The sequence below is a fragment of the Centruroides sculpturatus genome, unplaced genomic scaffold, assembly GCF_000671375.1.
Source record: "Centruroides sculpturatus isolate CEXI.00-Female unplaced genomic scaffold, Cexi_2.0 scaffold402, whole genome shotgun sequence".
Lineage (NCBI taxonomy): Eukaryota > Metazoa > Arthropoda > Arachnida > Scorpiones > Buthidae > Centruroides > Centruroides sculpturatus.
The window spans coordinates 566,182-582,607 of record NW_019384685.1 but is presented as its reverse complement, the minus strand read 5'-3'; the positions used below and the strand labels follow the sequence as shown (position 1 = coordinate 582,607).

The 16,426-nt window shown below is 30.8% G+C and overlaps 1 protein-coding gene across 1 annotated transcript in view; it reads left to right on the top strand.

The window, feature by feature from the left end:
• The first annotated feature begins 286 nt into the window (after positions 1-286).
• The window catches only part of LOC111627050 (serine/threonine-protein phosphatase 4 regulatory subunit 4-like), a 20,848-nt gene continuing 4,708 nt past the window's right edge, over positions 287-16,426 (top strand). The window contains exons 1-8 of the mRNA XM_023370597.1: positions 287-518; positions 605-771; positions 1,202-1,243; positions 6,760-6,846; positions 10,901-10,994; positions 11,070-11,168; positions 11,380-11,560; positions 11,647-11,924. Of these exons, the coding sequence (XP_023226365.1) occupies positions 425-518; positions 605-771; positions 1,202-1,243; positions 6,760-6,846; positions 10,901-10,994; positions 11,070-11,168; positions 11,380-11,560; positions 11,647-11,924 (1,042 nt within the window). The 5' untranslated portion in view covers positions 287-424. The remainder of the gene's footprint in view (positions 519-604; positions 772-1,201; positions 1,244-6,759; positions 6,847-10,900; positions 10,995-11,069; positions 11,169-11,379; positions 11,561-11,646; positions 11,925-16,426) is intronic.

The window sequence follows — 16,426 nt, the reverse complement described above, 5'->3', positions numbered from 1 at the left end:
TTGTCTGTCTTCATTGATTTAGTTATTTCATCCAGACAGAGTCAAGTCTATTTATAACACTTCTTTGTAAAGTGTTAGTTTTGGTTGGCAGTGACAAAACATTTTTCTTTTAATATATGTATATAAAATGGATATAGATAATATTATATTACATTTGTAGGCATTTTTATGCATTAAATACAGCTAAAAGGGTAAAAAAAAGATTGTTTTGTGGTTCAGGAACAGATTAATCCATCTTACATTGTTTCTTATGGGAAAATTTGTTTGGTTTGAGAACAAATTGGTTTCCAAACAACTTTTAGGAAAAAATTAAGTTCATAAGCCAAGGTTTGACTGTAACTTATATTTATAAATATGGTATAGTTATTAATATAATAATGTTTTTCTGACAGAATTATGTCAAGGAAGAAGTTGCCACAGTAGAATGTTATTTATACGTGTTTGTGAATTAGTGATGGAACTATTTTCAAAATCTTTTTTCAAGCAATATTTTTTTCGTCCATTGTTAAAATTAGCTGGTTAGTCTTTAATTTTTCACACATACTGATTTTATTAAAAGTAATTATTACTCGAAACTTAAAGATTTTTATACTTGAAATATCAGAAGATCCAGTTCCAAATGTTCGACTTAGGTTGTGCTCTGTTTTACCTCAATTAAAAGCTCAAATAAAATTACCAACAGATGGATCACTGTTGCAGGAACTTGAAGCTTGTGTTCGTGTATTAATGACTGATGAAGGCGATAGGGATGTTGCAGCAGCTGTTCGAAATGTAAATGCGTGAATATTTTTACAAATTATTAATGCTTTAAATACATATAAATTTATTAAAAAGCTTCTTGACTGTATTGTTTGTGTACAAAAAACTATTTAGCTACTATGACTAATGAACAGGCTTATTATACACCCAACCTATTTAAATGCATTTTGGTTAAATTAATTAAATAGTCTGGATGTGTAATAAGCCTGTATTATTATTAGTCATAGTAAGTAAGTAGTTTTTTGTAACATAAATTTATATTTCTTGCAAATTATAAATTATTAATGTATTATTTTATGCTATACAGTAATTTTAAAAAATCATAGAATATCATTATCAATGTGATTTATATATATATACATATATATAATATTATGTGACATGTAGTGTGTAAGATTTAAGTTGAGTTGATTTGTTTTAAATAATGGTATTTGGTTTTAAGGTTATAGAAGAATTGGATAAGATTGAAGTTGCAATGGAGCCTGTAAGTTTATTTTATTATTATAAATATTGAGAAATAAATAAATATATACTATTCTTTATGTACAGTGGGTGATCGGTTAACGAACATAATCCGTTCCAAGACTTTGTTCGCTATTCGAATTGTTTGTTAACCGATTATTGATTTACCATAGGTTTTAATGGAAATTTAATTAATTCGTTCTGGAGACTCCCCAAAAATAAAAAAATATATACTTTCTTACTACGTTTATTATACTTTCTTACTACGTATATGTAATAATAAAAATACATATATATGCAGTATTGCATTTTTATTAGTCATGATTTTTCTGTTTGAAAGAGTTAAAGAATCTGTCTAATATTGATTGCTTTTCTCTCTTCTTCAGGATTTTTCATAAGTAATTAATAGCATTGCAACTGTAGAAATCCCCAAGCCTCAACCTGATTTGGATACCATTCTAAGACCATTGTTCTGACATCCTCCCACTACTTCAAAGGATCTTTAATAGCAGATATCGGCATTAATCCTCTTTTTCAGAAGAAAACATATCTCGCCGAGTTTCTTGGTGTTCTTCATTCAAGAGTTCTTGGCATTCTTCTGTCGCCAGATCCATTTCAGGTTCCATTATGAACTTGTCGATGTTCTTTATTTCTCAGATGTGATTTTTGTTATTTCTTTAGCTGCTTGAGTCTTCTTGATTATACAATATTTTTCTTAAATAAGATTGAACTGCGGCCTATTGTAGACCTGTTCATACCATACTGCCCAGCAGCATTTGGCATTTTCTGCCTACTCTGTATCTTTGCTATTATACTTTCACCTTTTGAAAAGAAAAACAGATGCAAAACTTAACGAGTGCCTACCCGACAGTCTCGCAAATACATAAAAGAATTGTTTTGTCACAAAAATAAAAGGCTGGAATTACAAGTGAGAGTTTCAAAGTGCAGAGGAATACTATCCGATTGGTATATACCGGGTTGAATGTCGATGTCGACATCTCCCACACTTTGAAAAGTTTCGAATTGTTGCCCAAAGACAAGAGAAGACCAATCGGTATTCATTATTTTACATCGCTTCTTCTTGTGTTTGTTCTGTAGGGTACTTGTTATCCAATCGTGTGTTCGTTGTCCAAACATAAAAATCTTTTGCGAAAGTGTTTGTTATCCAATTTGTTCATTATCCAATCTGTTTGTTAACTGATCACCCACTGTTTTTCTTAGAATCAGAGAATGTACAAAGTGAAATTAAAGTTTCATTATTTTTAGTTTAACAGTTTTTTAATAACACACTTTTCAAATTTATTAAGTTAATAATTAAGAAATCATTTGTTCATTATTGATTATTGAATTTGATGATTAGTATAAATTAATAACAACAATAAAACTGAGTTAATTTAATGTGCTAAAATTTGCTGAACTTAACAAAATTATGATTAAACTAATCAAATAATAAAGTTTGAATTTTGGGTGGGTGAATTATTGTATATTGGACATTTTAATGATTAAACAAGAGTGATACTACAACAGGGTAAAATAAAACAACAAATGTACCGGTGTGCTTCTTGGAAAAAACAGATCATTACAAACATTTTCGAACTTTGAAGTTCTTCTTCAGGTAACTAATGACTGTTAGACGAATACGATTCAAATTAAAATCAAATTGGAACACCATTCAGAATTCTGTTGCATGGATATCGATAACGTCATTCAGGCATGTGCTGCTTTAATGGCTGTAGATTATCGTAAGTTCTTATCTAAGAGCACTTGCCATGCTTTTGACAGGGTGATTTTATCCTTATGGTTGATGCATCTGTTTTTTCCCGAGAAGCACACCGGTAACAGGCTCATCGGTATGTTTGTTGTTTTATTTTAATGATTAATTAATTCAAAGTTGTAATTGTGTAAATTGTTGCATCACACTTTTTGTCATTAGTGTTACATTTTAAGAAATATTATTTTTGTCTGCGATTAATGGCATCTGTGGCCACTCACATCAACACCATACAGAATTTAATTTTAAAAAAATAAACCCACAGATTTGAATAGTCTCAAACGAATTTTTAAAATAAATCCACAGTGGATCTATTCAAGCGTGTACAGCATATTTAGAAAATTTGTGCTACAAAAGTACAATATTTTCTATTTTGTATGTGTAAAGCTATTTTGTCTAGCCAAAATGCAATTTTTACATAGTCAAGGATTCTATATGAATTACATAATGTGTTAAGCATCAAATTGCATGAAAAGAAGGAAATTGTATCCTTTTAGTTAGTTTGAAAAGATTGTAGGTCTTTTTTCAAACATAGAGCTATAATTTCTCAATTTTTCAATTATAATTTCTCAAGGATTAAGAGTGTATTCAATGATAATGGAATCATTAATCTGAATAGAGAGAGAGAGATCTTAACAATCTAGGGGAAAAAAACTAAGAAAATTATTGTTTTCCTATGTTTAAGACAGAAAGTTAAAAAATACATTATTTCAGTGTAATTTTTATTGTGTCTAAAATTTTTATATTTTATCATGTATTTCTTACTGTTTTTGCAGTTTTATGTATAGTTTATTAGCTTTTAACAAGATTGTTCATTAATTAAAGTACACTCAAATTATAAGGCATGATTTTTTATATATTACTGAACTTAGAATCTTAGCTTATTGACATGTTTAATCATTGGAATTTGTACTTTGTTATCTGCCTAAATGATTTTTAATAAATTCATTAAAAATTGTTTAAGCATACAAAAAAGAAATTTTCTTCTCAGATAGCTCATTATCATGTAGCTCATTATTAATATATCCTGAACCTTAAAATGTAGTACATTCAATCCAATGCTTAACAACAGAATTAACTTTATAAAAATAAATAATGTAATCGGTTAAAGATTTATAAATTATGAATATAATTTATATTCAAGGAATTCATTAAATTTTATTTCATTTTGAGGTATTTCATCTATAAATTCAAAGAATGACATGTCTTCTCAGTGGTCACCTATCTGATAAGAAAATGAGTATTAATGACTAAAATCAGCAATTAGATTTTCAGTATCAATGAGTTATAAATTAATATGTCACCAACACATTTGTTTGAATAAATTAAACCAATATTTGAATATTTTAATTTTTCAGAAATTTATATAAATGATACCGTATTTTTGCAGATTGTCTGGCATGTCTGTTTATCCTAGGAGAATGCTGGCATACTGGTTTAAGTGAGGTTATACATTCCTCTCTAGAGAGCATGTAAAAAATGAACAAGTTTTTATTTTAAAGCTATTTGATGCAAAAATAAACAAATCAAATTTTAGAAAATTGAGGTATATTATTTCAACTTACCTGATTAACATACTCTTTGTATGAAATTTGAGAGGAAGGTGTTATTTTTAAGATCAGGGTAGATTGTCAGTGCAGCTCACACTGAGTAACTACTACAACAACTAATGTTAACAAGCCACTAGTTGTTTTATTGTGTTGCAAATGAAAACTTTCTTACTGATTTTAAGTGGGTAAAATTACAATGTTGTTAATTCATTGTACTCGGAAGAATGTTCTCTTTAACATTTATTTAACGACTAGTTTTGTTAGATCTGATTGATTTTATTTTTAGTTGCAGTTTAACTGGCTTGCCAGTATCCCTGGGGTTTCTGGCATTCTGGTCTCCCCTGGTTATGTGCAGCAGGCCAGTCAATCTGCAAAAATATGGTATTTAATTATGTATGATGAAACTTTTACTTTTTGAAACAAGGAAAACAGTTCATGGTATTTTTACTTTCAATTCCACACACAAAAAAACCCAAATTTTACTCAAGGTCCATATGTTTATTCTCTTCAATATTTTCCAGAGATCTTTCCTTCCATCATCAATGATATACTGCACAGATATTTAACTACAAAAATTTTTGAATTTCTTTAAAACATGAAAAATTGTAAATTCCTTTTCCTTGTTTGAAAGTAAATTTGAATTAGGCTAAAGAGGCTAATCCAAATTTAAAGTTTTGAACTACATATAGATTGCTTATGTCTAAATTTCACTGTATTAATTGTTATTTGTGGTTTACTACTCTTATACTTTTCTTAGCATCTAACTTCATTTAATACTTAAAACCTTTTTTTTCCTCCTTCCTTCTGTCAATCATAACTCTCCAAACCTCTGATAATGTGTGTGTAATTTTTATTTATCATGTTATTTGCTCTGCTCTACTATTCTTACATTTGTAAACACATAAATTTTGTATATCTCTTCATTTTAGTAGAGGCTTCTCATTGACACTGTTCAAATATATTATTCTTTTGACATCAACCCATTTTTGTAATTTTTAGTGTTTATTTTCATAATTTTATAAAAAAATAAAATAATAAAGACAAACATTAATACTATATGTTCATTTGTTTTATGTATAATTTCTCTAATTATTGTAGTGCTTATAAAATGTTCCTGTTATCTTTCTTTTTTTATGCAATATTATTATTTTTGTAAGAACGGCGATTGGGGGGAGATTTTTATTCCCTACCGTCGGGATGGTCTAAGGTCTACGCGTATGTGGGTGGCGGTTTTTAAAGGCAGCAAAGACAAGTGTTTACAAAGGTAAACCGTTTATTCAGGACGATAATGCTTACATAAAGTCTCTCGTTGACAAATTCCTGTGTTGTTGGGAAATTTCGATTCTGGTACCGGTCTTGCGTCGTCGGTAATTGCGGCGGCAATCTTGTCCAGCGTCGTAGGGGCCCCTTTGACAGTGTTGAATAAAAAAAGTTCAAAGTCTCTAAAGTCGGTGCACAAAAAGAAGAACAGACGTACAAAAATGAGCGGAGATATACAAACACAACAGAAGTCTAGGTGGGAGTCTTGGTGGAAGTCTTAGTGGAAGTCCTGTTGTCCTTGGAATTGATGCTTTTATAGGGTTTTTGCGATTGGCTTCTTACTAATTGGATAAATCTTACATCACTGTTTTCCAATTGGTCATCCACCTGTCTCCAGGTGTAAATTGAGCTTCGTAAAGCTCGTGGGAAAGGTCGGCTGGAGATGGTTTATCCGACACCATCTTTTCGAATCTGATCGTGTTTAATTGTTGATTATGACACCTATGCTTTTTGATATATATATTTTTTTCTTCTAGTTTCGTTTTGCTTTCTAGACTGTGTTAACTTTAATATTTTAAATTTTCTTCTTTTATATCTAAAATTTTGTTTTTTCCGTTATTCTTTGAGTTCTGACGTCAAAGTCCGGTATCGCTGATTCAATACTGATATAATTTGCTTTCTTGACGATTTAACTTAACAAACTTTTTTTTTTCTTCTTATATCTTTCCCTTTTGTGGGGGGCTATTTCCGGGGCCTCACATTTTTACTAATACTGTATATTTAGTTTGGCTAGATGTTAACTTGTTTTTTAAATCTGTTTTTAATATAAATTAAATTTTTTATAGTTTAAAAATTTATTCCATATAATAACATTTTTAAAACACTAAATAAATAACTTTTTATAATTATTTGTCTTATTTTATTTATGCAAAATTAATTAATATTATTATTCAACAGAGTTCTACAAGAACTTCATGTGCTGAATCAGAAATAGATTTAGAAGATATTCAAAAAGAAGAAGAAGAAAGACAATTATTAGAAAGAGTGAGTTTATTACAACTTTTTCAAGTATGAGTTAAAATTATAAAAACTTTAAGCATTATAACAGTTTAAAGAAGCTACACTTTAAATACTTGATAATGATGATAATAAAAACACCAAACTACATCTCAATCCAGTAGAGAACAAAAATTTAATAATGTTTTCAACCTTATCCAAAGGTTTTCTTCAGTTTCTAAAAATGGAACATAAATTCAAAGTAATTGGATAGATAAGTTGTAAGATCACATGTGTAGTGTTAAAATATAAAATTATTAAATACAAACTGGATATGATGGAAAGGTAAATACAACATTCCAGGTTATGTTCATCTTTAGAACCTGATGATGGCCTTTGAATAAGGTTGAAAATATTAAATTTTTGTTTTATTCTGGGTTAAATTGTAGTTGGATGTGTTTCTATAACAGCAGGCTTATTGTTACTGTTTTGTGAATGGTTAAAATCTGTACAAAAATCGAAAAGCCAATTGCAAGGTGTTATTTGTTTTCTAAATGCAAAGAAAGTCTGCCCTATGGAAATTCATAAACAAATCATGGTAGTGTATGACAATCACATTATGAACAAAGCAAGTGTGAGAAAATGGTGTTTAATGTGTAATGAAGGAAGATAATGCACGATAGCTCTCCATTGCATCCACTCAATCTCTGCTTCGGAAATTTGGCTAGGATGTTTTCGACACCCATCATACAGTCCCGACTTGGCCCCCAGTAACTTTTACCTCTTTCTCAAGCTGAAAGAATTTTTAGGTCAATTTGAAATGATTTGGAATGGATGAAGTGAAATGATGGAATGGATAGGTGAAAGCTGTCACTAACTGGCCAAAGGAACTGGTGGTGGAAGTCTATGACAAAGGAATCCAAAAACCAGTGTTGCACTATGACAAGTGCTTTAATCAAAATGTTGACTAGATAGAAAAGTAACTGGTCTTATACGAGGGCTGTTTCTTTTTTAACCTCCGATGGTCCATAAAACAAAGACAAATGTAAATAACATAATGAATTTATTATCAAAAGTTAGGTACAAACATGGTTACTTTTCAACATAATCATTGTGAAGATTGAGGCATTTGTCTATCTGTGGACAAGCTTTGAAATCCCCTCTTGCCACCAATGACTTGAGATGTTAATAGAAAAAAGTTTGGATTTTCATGTTCAACCATTTCAAGGTTGTATCTTGAATACAAAAATTCCAATAAAATATCAAACTTATGAAAACTGTTTGACATCAAAAGAGTCTCAATCATCATGACCTGCATTCTGTTGAGAATCATTTCAAGTGATAAGCAAGCAACACTGGCACAAATAACATTGTAGCTTAATGCTGGACATCAGTGTAAGGATTGTACAATGTTCCTGCATGATAAGGGCTTTAACCTGTCCTATGTTGATCCCGGAAATTTTCGGGTTGACCTCATTGACCTGTGTGGGCGATCCTGAATATTTCCGTGTTTACATTGAAACGTTTTTGATACTAGATGTCGTTTTGTGTCAATTTTTATATTAAAATGAACTTTTAAAATAAAATTTTTTTTTGTTTTTATATTATTCAATATATATATTTTGTTTGTGAAACATAAAAAAATAATTTTTAATGATATAGTAAACACGATTTTTATTTTTAAAAAAAAAATTTTGGCTTAACATCAACGAAAATTCAACATGGCGTCACAGGCAACAAATAAAAAATTTAACATTGAATAGGTTAATAGTTAACACCCAACCTGAGTGCCATTTCTTACCTCATGACAGAGAGCTCTGTGCCTCATCTGGGTTCAGGACCACTGCCACTGGAAGACTAGAAATAAATAGCCTGATCTGACAAATCATGTTTCCAACTGATTTGGAAACATATGGAGAAAATGCCATGAATCAATGAATCCAACATGCCAACAAAGAAACAGTACAGGCTGGTGTTGGCTCAGTAATAATATGGGGTATGTTCAGTTGGCACAAATTAGGACCTTTTAAACAGCTACAAAGGTCTCTGACTAATGAACAGTGTGTTAACATCCTTTCAGATGTGTTACACCCATTTAAGTCACATGGTCATTCTGATGGGTATGGCATCTTTCAACAAGATAATGCACCAGCATAGATCTTCAGCCACCAAATTAAGGTTTGAAGAACATCTGAGTTTGCAGTCATTAATTGGCCCCTTGTTCATGAGATATGAACATTATCAAGAATATCTGTGATACCATGCACTATTCCATTCAAAGCAGAGATCCACAACCTATGAATATTATAAAATTTGCAGACTGCTTTTCAGGAGGGATGGTGTTCTTTCTCAAGAGACTTCCTCAGAACGCCATGGAATCCATGCCCTGTCATATTTCTAAAGTTCTAAGGTTTCAACATGGACCTACCAGACATTAGACAGGTTTCTCAGTTTCTTTGTTGCTTCAGTGTATATCAAAACTTCACTTAGTCCAGGTTAACCAAAACAGTCTGTATTTATTGTTTTGATGATCATTATTAGTCTTGAACCTCTGCCCTCCTAACCATGTTTTCAGTTCAGGAAAGAGATGGAAATCACCCAGTGTTAAATCAGGGCTATATGCTGGGTGTTCAAAGGTGGTGAAGAATTCCACCTTTAAGACTTTCATCTAGCTTGGACTTTTTAATGTGTGAAGACTTCCACCTCTTTCCTGAACTGAAAACATGGCTAGAAGGGCAAAGGTTTAAGACTGATGATGAACTTCAAAACATCATTAAGGCCCATCTCAAGTCACTGGCAGAACATTCTATGAAGAGGGGATTTCAAACTCCTCCACAGATAGACAAATGCCTCAATCTTCACAGTGATTATGTTGAAAAGTAACCATTTTGTACCTAACTTTTGATAATACATTCATTTCGTTATTTACATTTGTCTTTGTTTTATGGACCTTGGAGGTTGAAAAAGAAACAGCCTATGTACTAATTACTTAATAAAACTTTTTCCTATCATTACTGTTTTTTTCCTTTTTTGTAGCCAAACAGTTTTTATTTTTTGGACACTCCTTGTTTGTACAAGTAAAAAAAAAATTTACAATGAATCTACAAAAGATAATATTAGAAATAAAATAAATAATATAAAAATTAACAACAAAGGAATTTGATGCAATATAAAATTCTTTTTTCAAAAAATTGGCATCAATGACTTCTTTTTAATATTACTAACTTAAACAACTTGCATCATAATGTGATAATGTGCAAAGCTCCCTATACTTTTGCACCACTTGACTTAAGGGTCAACATTGTGTCGTCAATGACTACATCAGGATGGAAGATGCTGCATGACCACGAGAGATGTTTATGTTTGTATTAGGTCAAGCAAGTGTTTGCATGAGTAGGTGGTCAGATTTGGGATGGAGGAGGTCTAAGAGACAGCATGGCAGAAGAAAAACACTTGGATACAAGTTAAACAAAACAAATATCTGTTTATTAGCACATAGACTTTACACTGACAATTATAATGAGTCGTTAGTGTTTTAGAAGTCTTGAATGCAAGAGAGAGAGTTCACAATAAACTGTGAGTTGTTAAATACCTTGTAGGGGAGTTTCTAGGGAGATCTGATGCTTGTTGACTGGATTGGTTAGAGAACATTCTTGACACTAGTTCGTCCTTGAAATGCATGAGGAGTATCCATAAGCAAAGTATCTGTTAGTGAAGTAGGTGAGATCCAGGCACAACTAGACCATTGGAGGAATGGGCAATGACTACCTGAATCAGCCATTTGTTAGTATATTAAAACAATAGCATGTATCAGGGGGGGCCAAAAGTTTGTGGAAAAGATGTCATTCCTGACACTGAGAAAGTGAAAGGGGAAACTCTCTAGATCGTTTACTAGCTAGATTTTGGTGTTTTTTTTTTTTTAATTTTAAAGTATCTTTTCTTTATTTAGTTCAGGTTCCCACAATAATTTACATTGTTGGCTTCATATGCAAAGTTATCTTATTTTTGTTGCTATTCTTGAATATTTAAAAAAATACTTTGTAGAAATTTCAGTTTAATTGTGTATATGAAAATTATTCATTTATATTTAATTTTTCATAAGGAGTTCCAAAAGAAACAGCCGTCAGAAGGAAAACTAAAAAAATCTCAATCAACACGAAGTCTTCAAAGGCATGCTAAAATACCAGTTCGAAAAAGTATGTTTTATTTTTCCCAATAAGTAATTTAATGAAAATCAAAGATTATTTGTTTGAAAGGTTAATGTTTTTTAGGTGGTACTTTTCCTAAACAGTATTCCAATAAATATTCTCAGAAAAATGTACTTAAAAGTCCAACAAATTGTCCAACAAACTCTTCTAGTTCAAATAAAGGTATATAAACTATAATTATTTATTAGAAAACTTGAATTTTTAGAAATAGAGAAATTAGAAATGAAGATCCAATTTATTTTTTTTTTTTTTTACAAAAGTAAATTCCATTCAAAAAATAATAATTGTAGATTTATTTTTTATTTTAGTTTTTCAAGAAAATTGATATGTAATGAAATTGTTAATTCAAATAATTCCAAAATTTTTAATATAGGTGCATCTATACAGTCAAGAAACAGTCAACAACAGAGAAAATCTAAAATGCAAAGTAGCAAAGTAGAATCTCAAAAAGCAGAAGAAAAAAAAGGAATAACTAAAACCAAAGAAAATAATTTGCCAATTATAGAAAGTTCATCTCAAAATAATAGTAAACTATCAAATATACCAGTAGCAAGGTAATATTATATATTTGAACATAAAAATGTATTTGAGATACTAAAAGAAATAAAATAATAATAATATTTTTCTGTTTTTATTGCAGGAAAAGCCCAGGAAGCTCACCAAAAGGTTCCTTACAAACAAATCAAATAAATCCTGAAAAATATCCTTCATCTTTACCAATTCCAAATGATTATGGATATTTTTTAACACCAAATGTTTATCATTCAAATCTATGTGAAAGAGCCCCTTCTCCACATCCTGCTTTCTCCGAACAGTTGTTTGGAGTTGATTTGGAAGTATTTTCAACGTTGACACTATCTTATAATAAAAAGCAATCTCCTGGAATCTCACCTAAATGCTCAGAAAGTCTTTCTCCAGGTAACGTGCATATTATAATATCATTAATTTGAAAAACATAAAAAATTTCAATTACAAAGTACAGGTATCCCACATATAACACTGTAGTTAAATTTTGAAAATGTGTTGTGTTGTGCAAATCCATGCTATACAAAACAAAGGATTAATGCAAAACATAGGGTTAAGTTCCAAAACGTAACAAAAGTATACTATTGTGTTTTGTTACTAAGAGAAATATGTTTATTAAAGCAATCAATAATTAACTAATGATCAGAATTTAAAGTACTATATTAAGCATTAATATAAATTTTAGTTAAATGAGAGCATTTTTTTTACAAAGTATCATTATCATCTGAGCTTTTTTTTTGTTCTTAATCAGAAATATCAGCAATGTCTTCATTTTTTTATTTTTATCATAAAAAATGTTTTTGCATGACAAAATAAAAATTTGTGTTAATGAGTTGTGTTTGTTCAGTCGAATACTAAGTGATGCCCCTGGAATTTGTTTTTGAATACCAAATTGTTCAAGTACTGAGATACTGCTGTATTTCATTCATTATTTTTATGGATGATTACTACCTATGGTTAAAAACAAATTTAATAATACTTATCTAAACATGTTTAAATAAACTTTACTAAATGCAAAGATTAATCTATAAAAACAAACCATAGTGACAGTCATAAAGGTTAAGATCTGAAAGCAATGACAAGAACACCTGGTCAATAGTGCAATTTTTCTTCCTTGTCCTATCAGTTTTCATTAAAGTAAACCTGATGAAAGGCACAAAATAAATTGAAAATTTCAATATTCTGAAATCCATGGGCAAATTTGAGACAACACACATGATTTCTTGAATAAAAAAAATATCAAATAACAAACTTTTTACTTAAAAATTGTCATATTTCGTATGGAATTCCAAATTCTTGAACTGTTTTAGAGCGAAACTGTGTTGTATGAGAGATACCTGTATTTTTTTATTTATTGTTAATTTAATTTTTTTAATACCATATCTAGTATGAGGAAAAGAATCATATATACAAATAGTGATATGATCTTGCACAAGTTAATTTAAATTAATATATATACAGTAGTTGTTAGAAGATAATATACAAGGTCTTCCAAAAAGAATATTACAATTTCAAATTACTGTAATTACATTAATTATGAGAGGCATGCAATGCAATGCATCAATTAATAGAGTAAATGTCTGAGTGTTCCATCTACCATCTGTATACAAACATCATCTTGTCTGTTGCCTCTAGGAAGCACCATAAACAAAAAATGGTGACTCTGCAACAGAGAGAGTGTTTTGTGTTCTGTATTTTGCAAAGTCAGAATTAGTCATCATTGTGTAATATAAGTTAATGATATATAATCATCGCTAAACCCGATGTAATATAGCTAATCACCAAACATATGCCGTAAATCCATCGGGCTAGTTTTAAGGCTAATTACTAAATAAATTACGTAATTAATTTGGCACTAGAGGTAAGCGTTAGGCGCCATCTCTTATTAATATTAATAATTATAAATAAATTAATTAATTTAAATAATTTAGAACCGCTGGGAGAAAAAATCGGCCCGGAGCGGGACTCGAACCCACAACTCCTGCTTACCGTGCAGATGCGTTGCCAGTTACGCTATCCGGACCTCCGATCCGATCTCCTCTTCCAGCGTATAACTATGTAACCATCGACGGTTATTACAATGCCGGCTGGGGACACATTCAGTGCCCACGTCCTACTCCTATAAGGCACTCAACCGGCCATCGCAAGCCCCGGCAAGGCGTAATATATATAATCATCGCTAAACCCGATGTAATATAGCTAATCACCAAACATATGCCGTAAATCCATCGGGCTAGTTTTAAGGCTAATTACTAAATAAATTACGTAATTAATTTGGCACTAATTTTTTTTCTCCCAGCGGTTCTAAATTATTTAAATTAATTAATTTATTTATAATTATTAATATTAATAAGAGATGGCGCCTAACGCTTACCTCTAGTGCCAAATTAATTACGTAATTTATTTAGTAATTAGCCTTAAAACTAGCCCGATGGATTTACGGCATATGTTTGGTGATTAAGTTAATGATAGTCAATAAATTAATATCTTAAATGACAATATCAAAATTATATACATTGCTAGCCATTAAAATTGCTACACCACAAAGATGGCACACAACAAACATAAAATTTGCATGAAAGGTACATGTTGGGATATGCAAATAATTAGCATTTCAATGCATACAAAGCAGGTAGGAGTAAGGCCACCTACATTCTGTATAAAGGGGAATATGGTAAATTTGGTTTCTCATATGGAAATCACATTCACATGTTGGTTGCTTGTGTAAAGGTTTTGTTATGCCTCATGTAAGGCGGAGGAATGTATACCAGTATGTGTCAGAGTTTAATTGTGGTTAACGCATAGCCTACAAGGACTGCAGTTTATTGTTCCATGTTATTGCTGCTTACATTGGTTATGATCCCATGACTGTCATGAGAATATGGAATCTATTGGTCTGGGAGGGCCATACAGAATGCTATGAGGGATCTCAGTATCCCCTGGTCAGTAACACCTGAGATGACAGAAATCTTTTCCGTGTGGCCTTTCAGGATTACAGCCACATTACATACCCTGAGTAAGGAACTTGTCATTTTCAGAACAACAAGTGTCTGCACAGACAGTGTGATGATGTCTGCAGCACTACAGATTATTGGCATAGCGACCATTGCTGCAGCTTCCCTTGATGCTGCAGCAGAGACAGATGTGCCTACAATGGTGCATTCAATGACGAATATGGTTGCAGGAGTGGCGTCACATCATCTTTTCATACAAAGCTCAGTTCTGCGTATGGCATTATGATGGCCATGTCTGTGTGAAAACACTAAAGGGAACAATCATTGCCAGTTTGCATTCATCATTGTCTTGTGGGCCTAGCACATGGAATGATGGTATGGGGTGCCATTCAGTACACATCCTGGTCACCTCTTGTTTGCATAGTCATTAATTTGGACAGCCACCATTACATTTCTGATGTGTTAAGGCCTGTTGACGTACCCTGTCTTTGAAGTCTCCGTCATGCTATTTTTCAACAGGACAATGCACATGCTGTTCTGACTTTTCTGAACACAGGTGTTCAACTGTTGCCCTGGCTAGCACATTCTCTAGATCTGTCACCAATTGAGAATGTCAGGTTAGTGGTTGCCGAGAAACTGGCATACCATCGCTTGCCAGCCAGGACAGGCATAGAGTTGAAACTGGCATCCAAACTCTGTTCGGCTCGATGCCCAACCAGATTACTGCTCTGGATACTAATTTCTGCATGTTTTGTTCCTCAAAATTACCTGTTAATTATGTCTTCCTCCCATTATGTGTGCAAATAAATATGATTCTGTTATATACATATACACACACAAACAATTAATACTAATATTGTTTTTTAAATTATTTAATGATATTCTAACTTTATCATATGTATATGTTACAATAGCTAATAATTCTTATATAAAAATAAGTTAGATATAATAACAAAAAATTCTTACTAGTAAAATATTGTATAAAACAAATGAACAATTTATTGTGACTTCATCAGAATGCTGGGCTGAAATTTTTAATCATATTTTTAATTTATTTCATTTAAAATATATGCTCTTCACTTCAAATTAGTACTGTATTTTGCATACTTTTCTGTTAACAATGGAGTTGTGCCAGTCATCTATCTTGCTCCTTTCAGAGGAAATTTTGAATTGAAATGACGACTTCCAGTTTGCATCAGAAGTTCATACATAGTTAATCAGGGTTAACTGAATTTCCATATCTGGTCTTGAATTTTATTTATTGACTCTGTCCTATTCTGACATTTATCTAACACTGTTCTCAAGATTAAGAAAAGATGGACAGACAGATGACAATGTGAATTTTTCAAATTGTAGCCCAATAAGAACAAATAATAAAATTATTATACACCTTTCACATATATTTCACCTCCAATCAAATTAATGTCAATTAATAGCATAATGATTGGAGAATAGAGATAACATAAACATATGAGAAAACAATGTGACAAGAGTTGGTAGCAGTAAATTTGAGTTGAAAAAAAAAGGTTTCAGACACCACTTTCAGAGAGTGTAGAAATGTGTTTTCAGATATTATTTTGAATAATTAATTTTTCTTATAACATAACTTATTGTTTTCTTATATTTCATTAGTCTTGGGACATTTAACTGAATCAAATTAATTATAATTAAAGATAGTTATAAAACATGTGTTACTTTTACCTGAATATGTATTTAATAAATGTGTTGTTTTTTGAATATATTTTTAAAGTTTTTATGCTAGTGAATATAAATTAGTGTTATTAAATATTTATTTCAGTTAATTTTTGAAAATTTCATTACCTTGTTAGACATATTAGTTATGATATTAGAAAAAATAAGTATAAATATAATATTTTCATTTGTATGTTAAACATATGATTTATAATATTTTATAAATAATTTGGTTTTTTTTTTTTTTTT